The sequence below is a fragment of the Dipodomys spectabilis genome, unplaced genomic scaffold (assembly GCF_019054845.1).
Source record: "Dipodomys spectabilis isolate Male_0828 unplaced genomic scaffold, ASM1905484v1 ptg000059l, whole genome shotgun sequence".
Classification (NCBI taxonomy): domain Eukaryota; kingdom Metazoa; phylum Chordata; class Mammalia; order Rodentia; family Heteromyidae; genus Dipodomys; species Dipodomys spectabilis.
Window position 1 is genome coordinate 3,827,792 of NW_024870736.1, and position 14,166 is coordinate 3,841,957.

At 52.8% G+C, this 14,166-nt stretch overlaps 1 protein-coding gene across 1 annotated transcript; it reads right to left on the reverse strand.

Moving 5' to 3' along the window:
- Positions 1-396: 396 nt before the first annotated feature.
- On the reverse strand, positions 397-5,021 carry Foxf2 (forkhead box F2). The gene is made up of 2 exons (XM_042680361.1): positions 3,575-5,021; positions 397-560 (listed from the first exon to the last, which is right to left on the reverse strand). The coding sequence occupies exons 1-2, from the start codon at positions 4,764-4,766 to the stop codon at positions 397-399; spliced, it is 1,356 nt and encodes a 451-aa protein (XP_042536295.1). The 5' UTR covers positions 4,767-5,021.
- Positions 5,022-14,166: the final 9,145 nt, after the last annotated feature.

Here is a 14,166-nt window from a genome sequence, read left to right on the forward strand (position 1 = left end):
ATGAGGCTCTCTTGAAGTCTTGTGCTTAGCACTGCCTTTTTTAAAAGCACACATGAGAAAATCACACAGAGACACACAATTTGTCTTCCTTCTTTCTTTAGACCCTGACTACTTAAGGTAATGGCAATCCCAGAGCTCCACGTTTATGTTTTACACGTGGTTAAGTTTCTTGTATATCCTTCATATGGGACATTACCTTAGCAAGGGTTTCCTCTTCCAATTGTAGGCAAATACTGGTGAGCAAGGCTTGCCAGGGCTTTCTGGCTAAGTGATAGCATGCTACTTACTGCTTTCCTAGTGCACATTCTGTGAGTCCATTGCAGTTCCTGTTCGGCCTCTCAAGAAAGAGAGGAGGAGAATAGCAGGCAGAGCGGCCTCCACATGGCCTCTGTCCATTCACATGACACATGGCTTAATATCCTGGCACACACTCTGATGGTGATGGTGATAATAAGAACCACTAGCGGAGGGGTGGAAAGAAGAAATGCCATTGAAATTGAGGACAAAATCTTTTCTGTCGCACACTGGAGTAGAGTGATGCTGGTAACGGGGAAGTCCCACTGAAAGAAGAGAGAAAAAGAAAATTCCTCAGACACAAAGTCATCGAGCTGATGTTGAGATCTATTGTTTTAATTTCAATTTACTGTGTCTAATTTTGACTAAAGGTGATTAGTGTACTTTTCTCTATACTGCTATAAAACAGGCAACAGAGAAGCTAGCTCTAGAAGTGTGTCAGAGTTTCAAACTGTCGGCCCTAGGATGACTTTGATTTGTTTTGGTTTTACATACCCAAATGCAAAGCAAGATCCTGGGGCAGGGGTCCCAAATTCCCCCCTTTCCCTCCCAGAAGCTGGGCAGGGATGCTCGGTGAGCAAGGCTGGGAGACCACACTAGCGAGGCCCAGAATTCTGGCTGCAGGGAGGACCAAGTGTTCTGCCTCAGAATGTAACTGACATCTTCACCTCTTCACTTTAAACCTTATTTTCTAACTAAGTAGCTAGGTGAGATTCAGGGGAAGCACTGGTACGTTCTCCATGCCGTGAAGCGAATAAAAAATAACCGCAACAGAAGTGCTGGGAGGAAAGCCAGTCCTCTTCCCCTCCGCATGCATCAGCATAAGCCCAGAATGTGCCTTGCTTCCTCTAGAGAAGCCTGGGCAGCGGGGCACCGAGATGTTCTCCAGTAAGGGGCCCTGGCAATGCCAGGAGTCCCACTGGGAACTTCAGGCTGGCTGCAGAAGCATGGTACTAGGCTTCCCAAGGGCAGGAGCCGGGCCTCTCGCGGTCCTCGACCTAGCACCCACTTTTGCTTTTACTTTCTCTGCCCTGAGCGTGTTCGGCTCGGCATTTCCCAGGCTGGGTCCTTTTCCGTGAGGTGCGGGGCTAGATGAGGGTTGTTTGCTGGTCCTTTCAGCAGCGGGATATTTGTGCTAGATCTGGCCCAGCAGGGCTTCAGCCGGGCTCCATTGCCCCATCGCCCACTGAGCCGACCAGCGGCGGGACGTCGGCTGGGGCGCTCACCATGCTGCCATTCTAGGAAAGCAAGCCAGTGTCTGCGGTGTGTGCCCACCACTGCACACAGGTGCGTTCTCTTGCGCCTGTAGTCCAGCATGGCAATGGCTCCTGCACCACAAATAGCAGGCCAGGCCCCACCAAGAGCCAGCGCCATTGAACAAAGTCGCTGCAGTGCCGAGGGACCACAAGGCCCTATCTCCTAATGAAGAGCCCTGGCGGGTCTGCTTAGTTTCTTTCCTGAGGATCGCGGGTCCAGGCGGGAGGGTAGGAAGCTCGGCCTGCTGGTAAGGCTGGGAGGCAGGGCCACGCTGGCTTGTGCTTCTCGGAAGGTGTCCTAGGATCCCTATGGGGCCTGGCAGAGCCTGGATTTCAGGAGTGGCCAAGGCCTTGTGGGCTGCACTTGGAGAGCTAGGCCTCCACCTGGCCAGGGGCACCGTCTGGCTCCTTGGAAGCCTAGGTCTCAGACTCACCAGGGAGATGACAAAATGGGGAAGAATAATCTAGAGAGGGTTGAGAGTTAGAGGACAAGGGAAGAATGAACAGCCCATTGAGGTCGGCAGTTTCCCAGACTAGCCTTGCTAGCTAGGAGGATCCCACAGGGAGGAGAGGCCTGCCTGCTGCAACTGGGCAGTTCTCTGCCACTTAAGACAAAGGGTCTTGCCTCCAGATCCTAGGATTTCTGAGAGCTTGAATGTGAGCCTGCTGTGTGGGTGGGATGACAGTGTCATGTAGAAAAGTTTGTTCTGTGATTTTTAATTTCATATTTGTTGCAAGTCTCAGAATTGGGGTTCAAGTTGAGTAGAGCTTGCCCCAGGAGAGGCTGACCAGAAGGGACTTAGGAGGTAGAGAAGTGGAGAGTGATCGCCAGACCTGAGCTTAAGAGAGATTGACAGCCGGTGGAAGGGGGAAATAGGAGGGGAGGGTTGTCAGCATTGGTTACTTGTTGAAATTCCCATAAAATTGAACAAGATTCTGTTCTCAGTGGGTTAAGTCAGGCTAAAATCCTCTCCAGTGTGGTCCTGCCTAGACTGTCTTTGTTTAGTTAACCTCTAAGACCCGAATTTAAAAGGTCTATTTGGAAAATTTCCCCATCCTTGAAACCAACATCTTTTGCCCATTTCTGGGCTTCCTTCTCCCCCAATGCTCTTGTTGCACACAAGCAAATAAAGTATGCATCATCCTATGAATCATTTTCTAGCTGGGGTGGGAGATAAACGTGAGGGGGGGGGGGGCAACCTTTGGTCCTTGCCTGTGACAGGCAGGCTAGCTGATTTTAATCTGCATCCTTGTGGGAGCCTCGGAGAGGTTAATAAGGGTTTATCTCTGCTCTCCAGATAAAGCTGGCCAAACACTCCAATTCTCTTATACCCCACTCTCACTGCTTCCCACAAGTCAATAAATTTTCATAATCTGCAACCCACACAATTAGGCCAGTCACATTGCAATTGACCTCCAGGCATATTTCTCAGGGGAGTAGCGGGACCCTCCTGCTGCCCAGGACAGACTGTATCATCATGGTCTACTGGGCGTACTGTGTGTGTTTGTGGGGGGGGGGGGTCTTGATGCTTCCTGATGAGACCTTGCCCAGCTTTTTTCTCTGCCCTTCCCTCTCTTGTTCCCTCAATAATTGCTCAGCTAAGAACCCTTTCCCACTTATACCCTAGGGTATAAGTATCTGACATTTACTTTTGAACAATAGTACAACCAAGAAACTCTGAAAGAACAGAAGGACTAGACACAGTTCCTAAAGTCCACTGCCTCCTCTGTAAGTTGTTCCTTTTTAATTGGGTGAAATCCACAAGGATATCCTTAATGGCTAGGAAGGCCCCAACTTGGCACCATCCTGGAGGCTAGGCAATTCTGGAGGCCCAACTCCTGGCCAGGGATGCCAGGGTTGGCAGTAAGTCCCATCCTCTTCCTCCCACCACAAGATACCAGCTTCCCCCAGCATCCTCCTCCCAAGTACCCTCAAACCCCAGCTGTCCCAGAGGAGTGACAGGGGCCATTAGGCCTGGAAGCTTTAGAAGTGGCATCCTGGGCCAGCCCTGAGCATGCCATACCTGAGAGGTCCTCACGGGTGTTCTGATGCAAGTAGCTCTGCTCCAGAGAGTAGGAAGACATGCTGGAGTGCAGGCCTCCCGCGGAGGCCGCGGGGTTGCTGCTGGGTGTCAGGGCAGCGGGCTGCTTGAGGTAAGGCGAGGCGCCAGGCGAGCTCCAGTGTGCGGCAGGGCTCGTGTAAGGAGAGTGGCACTCGATAGCGCTCGCCATGGCCGGGGATGAGGGCACTGGGCTGCTGCTGCTGTCTGGCCCATAGTCCCCACCGCCGCTGCTACCCCCTGCCGCACCGACGCCTCCAGGACCCGTAGGCACCGGGCAGCTGGCCATATAGGTGGAGCCCGGGTTAGGCGACATGTGCGGGACGTGGTGGTGGTGATGGTGGTGGTGCGGATGCGCGTGGCCTGGGGCCCCTGCACCGGCATCGTAGCCCGCGGGCATCATGTCGAGGCCACCATAGCCCCCCTGGCCGTGGCAGCCGAGCGGCGCCGACGGGGGCGCCTGGAAGTCGAAGCCCTGGGGCAGCAGCGAGGCCCCGAAGCCCAAGCCGCTCACCACGCGGTGGTACATGGGCTTGAGCGCCTGGCACTTTCTCCTGAAGCCGCGCGGCCGTCGGCGGAACGAGCCCTCCTCGAACATGAACTCGCTGGCCGGGTCGATGGTCCAGTAGTGACCCTTGCCGGGCCGCCCGAGCCCCTTGGGCAGCTTGATGAAACACTCATTGAGCGAGAGGTTATGGCGCACGGAATTCTTCCAGCCCTGGTAGGCGCCCCGAAAGAAGGGGAAGCGCGCTTGCAGGAACTGGTAGATCTCGCTGAGCGTCAGGCGCTTGCTGGGTGAGCTCTGGATGGCCATGACGATGAGCGCGATGTACGAGTAGGGCGGCTTTTCGGGCCGCCGCAGCCCCGAGTTCGCCTTCTTGGTGCTCCCGCTCCCGGCGCCCGCGCCGCCGGCACCGCCAGACGCGCTCTTGCAGGCGATCGAGGAGGCGCTGGCCGAGTTGGAGGAAGACGAGGCACAGGAGACGGAGGAAGAGGACGACGACGACGAGGTGGTCTCCAGGGCTGCGGTGGCGGCGGCGGGCGGCGGGCTCATCAAGGCGGCCTGCAAGGCGCTGGGGGCCGGGCTGCACGCGCGGCGGAGCGGGGCTGGCGGCGGGCGCGGCGGGGGCGGCGGCGGCCCGCCCTCGGTGGTCATCTGGGACCTGGGAGCGAGGCTGGGCCTCGGGGACGGACCCCGGGCCGGGAGCTGAGGCGCTGGAATGAGATCGGCCCAGAAACGGGGCGAGCGCCCTAGCCCGTCACCAGGGCTGCAACAGTGGCCACTCCGGGCCAGCGCTTCGGCGTCGCCTCCCTCAGCTCCTCTGGGGTTTCTGGCGGCCGCCGCCGCCGCGGGCCGAAGACAACGCCTGGCGCATCCCTCTCCGATCCCGGGTCCCCGCCTTGCGCAACCCGCTTCCCTGGCGGCGGAGGCGAAGCGGCCGGACGCCCGGCAGCTGCGCCCGCCACCTGGTATCGTGGCCCGGACCCCGGAGACGAGCTCGACGTCTTCCTTCAGGAGCGCTCCTCGCTCTGTCTCTCGGACTTCCTCCCTCCCGCGCCCTCCCCGCGGTCTCCCTCCCTCTCTCCCTCCCTCCCTCCCACGCTCTCTCCCTCCACCCCTACCCCGCCCTGCCCCCTCCGCGCTCGACGCTGCCCGCTCCGGGGAGGGCGCCCAGGCCGCTTTGCTCACTCCCCTCCACCCCTTTAACCTGGCCGCTGACTTCCTCTCTCTTATCTTCGGCCTTGCTCTCTGGGGTTTGGCCTCGTCCTTGTAATTCCTCTCTGGGACCCTTTCCCTTTCCCCATCCACCCTCTTTCAAACGGAGGCGTCACACACTAACTCACATTTTGGTAGGACAACCCCCCACTCCTAGCAAAACTCGACTATCTATGACCTCAAGAACTTACTTTCTGTGTTCTTTTCCAGCAGGCCCAGATTCCCATCCCAGAAACCAGCCTCCCTCCCCCCCCCCCCAGCCCCTACAGTAGACCCACCCCTCCTCTCCTTTCCCTTTGCCTTTCCCCACCCTCCTCCCAGCCTTCCGCTGGCCTTGCTGTCTGGCCTCGAGTGCTGTCAGGACCCTCCTTAGCCGGCTTCCCCAGGGCCCGAACTGACACCATCTGTCAACTTTATTTAGAACTTGCCGCCCTCAACCGCACGCCAGGGTGCCAGACGCCCAAAGGTAATGTGCCAATACTCTCTCTTTCTGGCAGAGCCTTTTGGCCCTGAGATTGTCCATAAGAGAGTGAGCGCTGGGAGTCCCAGAGTGTTGGGCCTCAGGAAATCGTGGACGTTTTCAGAACTTTGAACAGAGGAGTTTGGATGGAAAAACCTGGGCCAAGTTTTAGAGACAATGAAAATGTGGGGCAAATAGGACTCAAGTTTGTATTAGCTGCCACTTCTTTTTAGTTTTTCACTTAATGTTTTTGTGGGGGAAAGAAAGGGGGGGGGGGAAAGAAAATTAAAGCAACAAGAAGGCTGAGCCTGAGAAGAGGGGATATTTGTATTTCCATTCAACTCTGGAGAGTGCTTTACTGCCAGTAACTTCACATCCTCACTCTCAGCATTGTTTCACTCAAACTGTACCACGGCTAAACTAAGTTCTGTTAAAAAATTTGATGCCCAGTTGTGCTGATCCCTCTCTGTAAGAGCCTGGCTCAGGGAGAGATGTACCCTCGGGAGAAATCACTTGCAATGAGAGCCGACAGTTAGTTATTGGATTACACGTGCAGGGAAATGGAGTCTGACTAGGGATAGGGGCTGGGAACAGGGAGGAGAGCTGAGGGCTGGGAGCAGGCTGGGCCACACAGGGACTGATGGAGAGGCCCAGAGGGAAGGGACCGACTGGAATGCAAAGCTGGTGCATCTTGGTCTCTAGAAATCAATGCAAGGATGTGTGTGCTGAGGAGCCTGCAGAGGTGTGAGGCTAGACAAGGGGCATTCACACAGCAAGCCAGATCAAGAGCATAGCTCCTCTACTCCTAGCTCCACTGAGAGTCCTAGTGGAACAGACCTATGCTCCTTGGGGGCTGTCCCAGCTCTTGGTGCCTCTGGTGGTGCAGTCTGTGTGTGTGGGGGGGGGGGGTGTCCCTGGCTGAGAGTGCTGTTGGGTCTGCAGAGAAGAAGAGAGGTGGGGTGGGGAGGAGGGGGCTGGGCTGGGACTGGCCCCAGACAGTGACCTGAAGTTGAGTGGAAGCAGGCTTTTTCCATCAAATCCTGCCTGGATACCACACACAGAGGCCGAGTGTCAGTTTACTGCCCTGAGCCGGGCTCCTTTTCCCTAAGCTCCACAGTAATTAGACAAAGAAAACCTAAATTAGCTGAACAGGCGTCGACAGCTTCCTCCAGAGCACCCCTGGTACCTACATGGGAATGTGTCCGAAAATGGCCTGATTGTAGCCTAGAGTCAGCTAAGAAAACACCACCAAGCTGAACTCAGTTTACCACTCATTTCCAATAGAAAAAAAAATCCGAAAGAAACAAGTCACTCTGTTCCGGCAGGGATGTTTTGATTGGGTTGGGGAGGGGGTTTGCAGTTGTTCTTACTTTCTAAGAATTTCTGTCTGACTGACTGCCTAGCATTTGGGGGAAAACAGGTCTTCATTTATATCATGATGTGTTCCCCTTGTTCTCTTTTGTCATTTTGCATGGAATAATTTTAAAATAAGTGACTCAGTATGGAAGCAAATATGTGCTCACTAAATCAAGGCTCTTGGTGTCTGAAAATAATTACTTAAAAATAGAAACGTGCTGGGCACGGGTGGCTCATGCCTGTAATCCTAGCTACTCAGGAGGCTGAGACCGGAGGATCGAGGTTCAAAGCCAGCCAGGACAGAAATTAGAGATTAGAAATTAATTAGAGACTGTTGTCTCTAATTAATCACATACACACACACACACACACACACACACACACACACACACACACACACACACACCTCAGAAGTAGAGCTGTGGCTCAAGTGATAGAGAGCTCACCCTGGGCAAAACAAGCTCTGGGGCTGCACCCAGGCCCTAAGCTCATGCCCCAGGGCTGGCACAAAAGGAAGGAATGAGGGAAGGAAGGAAAGAAGAAGGAAGAAAGGAAGGAGGGAAAAAAGAAAGAGAAAGAAAAGAAAGTGGTGAGGAGGAAGGTAGTATTCAGTAGGAGCCTACTGATGGAGATACGAGTACTTTGTGTGTTTTAAGAAGGAAGAGAACATTGGCCAAAGGGAGAAATGTGAAGACAGTCATCTCACTGGTAGGCAGGAAGGATAGATAATAAGTTGAGATCAGTGTGACTTGGCTGTAGACCTTCTGATTCCTTACACCTGGGAATTGTAAATATTTTGGGTCTCTGTGAGTATTTGCTTTAAGAGTTGATCTACAAAGGTTTCGGGACACAGGAGATGATTAGCAAGAGCTAAATCTTAAAATCCAGGCAGGATCACATAGCCTTCTGTGTCAGTAACTTCCAGTTTGGGGGTCACAAGTACTTTGAAAAGTGGCAGAAGCTATGGAGCCTGTCTCCACAAAAACTACTCTCAATCTGCTTGAGATTTTAGATGTTTATATTTAAAATAATACATAGTTTTTGCTGCATTCAATTGAACTGGTTAAATTGTGAATTTTGTGAAGGTTTTTTTTCTCCATCCAACCAACAATGTTATGACTTTTACCCAAAGTCTCCATGTTCAAGAAAAACTATAGTCATGCTGAGTGTTTTCGTCACTTGGTGACCTTCTTAAACTGTTGAGCTGGAAGGACTTTCCTCTAAACCCTTCTCTTGGAAATCTCATTTCTGCCTGTTCCCCAGGCACAAGCTGTCCAGGATGACTTCATACAAGTTATCTATAAATGCAGCCAGCCTACAGCAGTGCTTGGGACTCCAAATTTAGTGCTCCTTTCACTACATTGCCTCATGGGCTGTTTTCAATGCACATGCTAATCAAATTATGTCAAATTCTTTCTCTCTGGCAGTATGAATTTCGGTTGTTTATTTACTTATTTATTTTTCTTTCTCTGTGTGTGTACCAGGGCTTGAACTCAGGGCCTGGCCACTGTTCATTAGCTTTTTTTTTCTTTTTCCCTCAAGTCTAGCACTCTGCTACTTGTACCACAGCTTCACTTCTGGTTTCTGGCTAGATAATTGGAGATAAGAATCCCATACACTTTTTAGGCCAGAATAACTTCAGGAGGATCTGGATCTCAGCCTCCAGAATAGCATGGGCCACTGCCTGGGTATTTATTTTTCTTGCAGTGCTGAAGATTGAACCCTCAGTTTATTGCATACTAAGCAAGTGTCTCTCCAGAGCTACATTCCCAGTCCAATAGTCAAGAATTACAAGGAAAACTATGTTTCTGACAGTGTGCCTTGTTTTGTTCAGGTTCTCTCTCTAGGGGGTCCTTTCTGATTGTGATATGAGCTCACTTGCTTTCACTCCCTATAAACACACAAAAAATATTGAACTTTTTTCTAACGGGAATATAAGGTATGGCTCACTTCAATAATTCTAGAGCAGCCCAGGCACTGCTTCTTGGTTAACCAGAAATATACAGCCCCGAGGAGATCAGCGGTCCTCTCCATCCGTCTTTGGTAGACTGTCTCCATCTGGGCTGCGGGTTCCTTTCCTGTTCCAAACCTTTAGGTCCCATCGCGGTTCCAACTCAGGGGAATGTAAACTTGTGGAAGCTTGGGTTTCTCTGATTTTGTTCTGTAATCGGTGTTTTATTCTAGGAAATCTCTCCATTACGGTGGTTTAAATCTTATGTTGTTAGCCTGCTTCCTCTGTTTCATGGATTTTATATGAAATGGCTTAGACTAAACTAGTTAGCAGCAGGAGAGACACATCTGCATGGATAAAGTTTACAACCATTTAAGACCTGTCCTGGGCTGGCTCACATGCGACAGACACATCCCACTCTTCCTTCCTTATGGCCCAGTAAAGGCTTTTCCCAGTTGAGTCTAAAACTGACCATCATCTCTACCCAGTGTTTAGGTACTAAGGTATCATGGGCGGAGTGTTCTGAATGTTCACAGTGCAGGGGTCTAAGTGGATCAATGCAATTAAGGAAACCAAAGAAGAGCACTATCCTGCAGCCACAGAACATACTTCAAGTTACAATCGAAAATCGTTCCAGGATTTAAGGAGTTATCATTAGTAGGTATGCCAGGGAATGTGGCTTGGAAGGTAACTGGGAATTGTACACCTTTCTTGGCATTTGCTCTGCCCCTCTGCCCAGAACCTCCCCATACTTCCAGATCTGAAAACCAGCCGTCCCAATTTCCAATGTTTATTTGGATCGATTCTTCCGCTCTTCAAACCCCTGTGAAACAGGCAGGGCCCGTTTTATTATCACCTTCCTGAGAGATCTACAGATAGCCCCACGATCTCCTTGGCCTGGTTGTGTGCATGACTCTAGGACCCACTTGGCCAGTCTGGTGGCTGCTGAGAGAGCGTGGAGAAAGGTCAACCGACCAGATTCCCATTTAAAGACTGGCCTCTTCCTAGCTCGCCATTTCCAGACCTTGAGGCCTGGCTCTCCTGGATTGGGAGTCCGAAAACCTCCAAGAGCCAGCCCACCCGCCTGCAGTGCACCGCACAGATTTCACTCGTACCCAGCTGCTGTTAGCGGTGAAGGCGCCAGGGGTGGAGAACATGGTTTTATGATGTAGGCAGTCTGCACTTCCTAAGAGTCGAGAAACCCTGCCTGGTAGGGGCAGAGTTGACTAGAGAGATTGGGGCGGCGGCGGCGGGGTGTGTTTGTGTGTGTGTGTGGGGGGGGGGGTTGTCCTAAAGGGGCTCCGGCCGAGGAGGAAAACAGCTAGGGAGATCTGTAGCACACATTCCTAGGAGCAAGTGCAGGCGCAGATGATGCCGCACGTTAATTTTGGGTCCACTTATGCAGCTGGGAGGGAAGTCCCTCTGCTTTGGCGCTCAGGATCAGGTTTTGAGGTGAAATGGGAATCGGTGGGAGCCAGGCTATGTCTTGGGAGAAGGTGTGCAGGGAGCTGCCCCCCCCCCCCCGCGCTCCCGCCAAGCACCCCAGGAATCCTGCGCCACTTCCCCGTGGTTCCCCGGCTTCGTGCCTCAACAGCCAGTGAGGCACCTCCCAACTCTGTGCGACCTTCCCAGGCCTCGCCCCCAGGCTGGGCAGAGCTGGCGGACCAGAGGAACCGCCGGACCTGGAGGGGTCACCCTGGCATAGAGTCGGAGTGAAGGCGCTTGGAGGGCTTCAGAAGGCATCGAGCAAATGCGCCGGGACGTGGCGAGGCCGCGGCTCTTGCGTGCTCCGATCGAGAGGCGGGGTGGCGGGCGTTCGCCGGCTCGACCTGGAGGCCCAACCCCGCCCGGTTGGGGTTTTCTTCTCGACCCAGGCTGGTCTCCTCTTCCTCTACTCCACTCTCCCCACCCCCCAAATAAACAAATATCTCCCAGGGCAGCGAACTCCGCGGGGCGCCGGGCTCTGCGTGCCGGGGGCAGAGATGAATTTCCTGCGCTTCAAAACGGCCCCGCAGTCCACCCCGCCGGGCGCAGGATACGGGCGCGCTCGCCGCTCTTAAGAAAAGGAAACGCAGCTCTTCCAAAAATATAAATCAGCTCTGACGTCCAAATATTTCTTTTGTCCTCCAGCATCCTCTATGGGGATAAATAAAACGTGCTCGGCGCCCAGAGGCCGATGGGGACCTCGGGGCGCCCAGATGCCTCCTAGGAAGAGCCTTTGCCTTTGGGGAGTCAATCCGGATCCCGTTTCCTACCCCCGCCACCCCCCACCACGGCCATAGGTCCTGAGAACGGGAAAAGAGAGCTCTTAAGTGGAGCCCTGGGCTCTCCACAGCCCAAGGCCCGCTAGTTCACCCAAGAAGAAGGGAGTGCTCGCTCTTGATGGAACAGAGAAGGAGGCCCGAAATCGAGTTAAGGTCCCAAGCCGTCTCTCCAGGCTGGCCAGGCCTTTAGAGTTTTCCGATCTTCCCACAGAGAGTGGGAGGAGGCGTGCGTCCACTCACTCCCGGACCTGGCTCCATATCTCAGGGCAGCTTGAGACTCCAGCAGGGCCCAGGCTTGGGTCTGAGGGGACTGCGTGGGAGCTCTGGCTGTACTCCTGAGGCAACTCAGTTGCCTTGAGCTGGGCCATCCTTAAGCCCCATCCCACCACGATTTCTTCCACCAGTGTGAACAGGGTTTGGGGTCTGGGCTTGGGGAAAAAGTGTACACCGAGGTAAACCACTGGCAGCAGTGCTAGCAGTTGAGGGAGGGAAGAATACTAGAAGAAAGAGGTGGTCTAAAAGTAAGTCATTTCCCCTGACACTAAAGCATTCAGGAACCTACTGGCCTTTCCGGTTTTTTTTCCTCTGTCCCAGTACATCACAGTTCTAACACTCCACACATCTACCCAACCAGCCCCAAAAGGCTTGGAGGGAGATGTGGAGCACGAACTGGTCTAGGAAAGGAGAAGTTTCCACCTGCCCCGGCTCCAGTCATCCTCCCTTCTCTTCTGCCCTCTAGCTGAGGATTCTATTCCAGGCTTAGGCTTCGTGGTGGGGCTGGTTTAGCCACCCCCCTCTCTCCAGGGGGGTCTTTATTGATGAGCTGCCTCAAAAAACCCCCGACCTAGAAAGTCCCAGAAGGGTTTAGACAATCCATCACCCACCACTTCAAGAATGCTTCCTGTCTTTCAAACACAATCCTAGCACACCAGAAGGGCTGCGGTGGGGAGGGGGGTGCACTTGAAAAGAGAAAAGCTATATAATCAACGTCAAAGTCGTCCCGCAAACTTTCGGAAACAAGGACTCTGGCCAGAAATCCCCCCAAATGATTAACGCGACCCCCTCCCTCTTCCACTTGTTTCTCCCCCAGCAACTTCAAGCCCGTGGCCCTAGGGCCAACGAAGAGCCCTGTTGGGCTTTGAATGTCGGCGGTGAAGGTTCTGTATTTTAGGAGAAATCGGTTTTGGGGGGTTTTCTTTGGGGGGGGGATAAAGGAAAGGGGTAGAGGTTATGGCTTCGATTATGTGCTTTCAGGCTCTTGTAATGGTGTCCTTGGGTAGAGAAAGGGTAAACTAGGAAGATCACCCAAGGCCTTTTTTAAGGATTTAGATTAATGGCACATTTGATTGTTTTTGCGATCTTGCGATCGCCGTAGGCGCCAGGAGTTCCTCTGGCTTCCGCTGGGTGGCGCCAGGCTCTCGGAAATCGCTGCCCTCAGGGTAGAGCAGCCGGGACGGACGCCGTGGGCCTTTCCCTCCACCCCCACCCCCCACCCCGGTCCCCTGCCCCGCCCCGCCCGAATAGCGAACTCCTGCAGACACCCGCCCTGGGGTTCCGGCTACCCAGGTACACACCTGCCTACCAGAGGACAAGTTTAACTGTCTGGAATCTGTGGTTCCTACCCTATTCTCTTCATTTCCATTTCCAAGTGTTTACTTATCTATGGGGATTTGGGAACTGGCCCTCGGAGAGGCTCGTCGGCGCCTTCAGGCCTCCACCCCCCACCCCCCACCCCCCAAAAAAGAATTTCAGTTGTTTTGGTTACTGGAAGCCGGGGACAGGCGTCACGGCTATGCCAGAAGCCTTCCGTCTAGGAAGGAATGGTCAAATGAATGAAGCACGGAGACACGGGTTCGAGTTCGCTCTGCTGTGCTGGTACTGGGCAGGCGCGGCCCGCTACGGACCACAGCCCTCTCTCATTCCCGAAGCAGCTCGCCGTCTTCTGGTGTCCACTGCGACCGAAAAACAACGATTCTTTCGAAAGCTTTCACAGTCTGGTGAAATGCTACAAGCGATAAGGAGCTGGAGGAATCCTTTTTGGGTCAGCTGGATCCAAAGTGTCCTCGGAACCCACGAGCCAGGTGTCACTCACCTTTTCTCTGCGACTTGGTTTTTGAAAACGAACCGGACGTTCTCAACTGAATTAAAAAAATAAATAAAACTTCTAAAAATTAGTTTTATCAGGCTAAACATAACACTAGACAAAACATCCATTTTAAGTGAAAGCTTTGAATTTTTAGTTTTTACCTTTTTATTATGAAGTGCTAAGTGTGCAAATAAGCCATACATGCCCAGCACCTAAATGGAATAATTTTCAACTTTTACTACACTTGACTTCATTCATTTCTTTCTCCTTTAGTTTGATTTCTTGCTGAAATCATTTTACATTTTATGTGTTACTCCTCACACCTTCCAGGTCTCTCATACCTTCTTTTGGAGAAGTTTAAAATTAGAGCTGGGTCATTTATGTGGATCTATACTTTGGTAGCTGAATTTCCTATTCCAGTACTTAGTCCCTTCCCTAAGGGACTTTAAGTCCCTGTTGTCTTGGCTTTCCCCTTGCTGCTGAGTGGTGGGAAGGTGGCCACATTTTTCTTTCTCCCTCTCACTGAAGGCTACACGTGTGTGTTGTTGCCTAGGGAAAGGGGTGCTTGGTTTTGTTTTGTTCAGTCTCCACTGACAACCCCACAATACCTTCTATGAACACCTACCACATCTATGTCAACATTTAGCATCATTATGTTTCCTTTGTCTATAAGTGTGTGTGTACCCCTGTGGACCATATAACAACACTGCCCAGATTCTTTA

Excerpts from the sequence above, each read along its gene's own strand:
- Foxf2 (XM_042680361.1), bottom strand. The coding sequence starts at position 4,766 with ATGACCACCGAGGGCGGGCCGCCGCCGCCCCCGCCGCGCCCGCCGCCA. Across the intron at positions 561-3,574 it reads CACCCGTGAGGACCTCTCAG|TGGGACTTCCCCGTTACCAG; the intron begins GTATGGCATGCT and ends CTCTTCTTTCAG.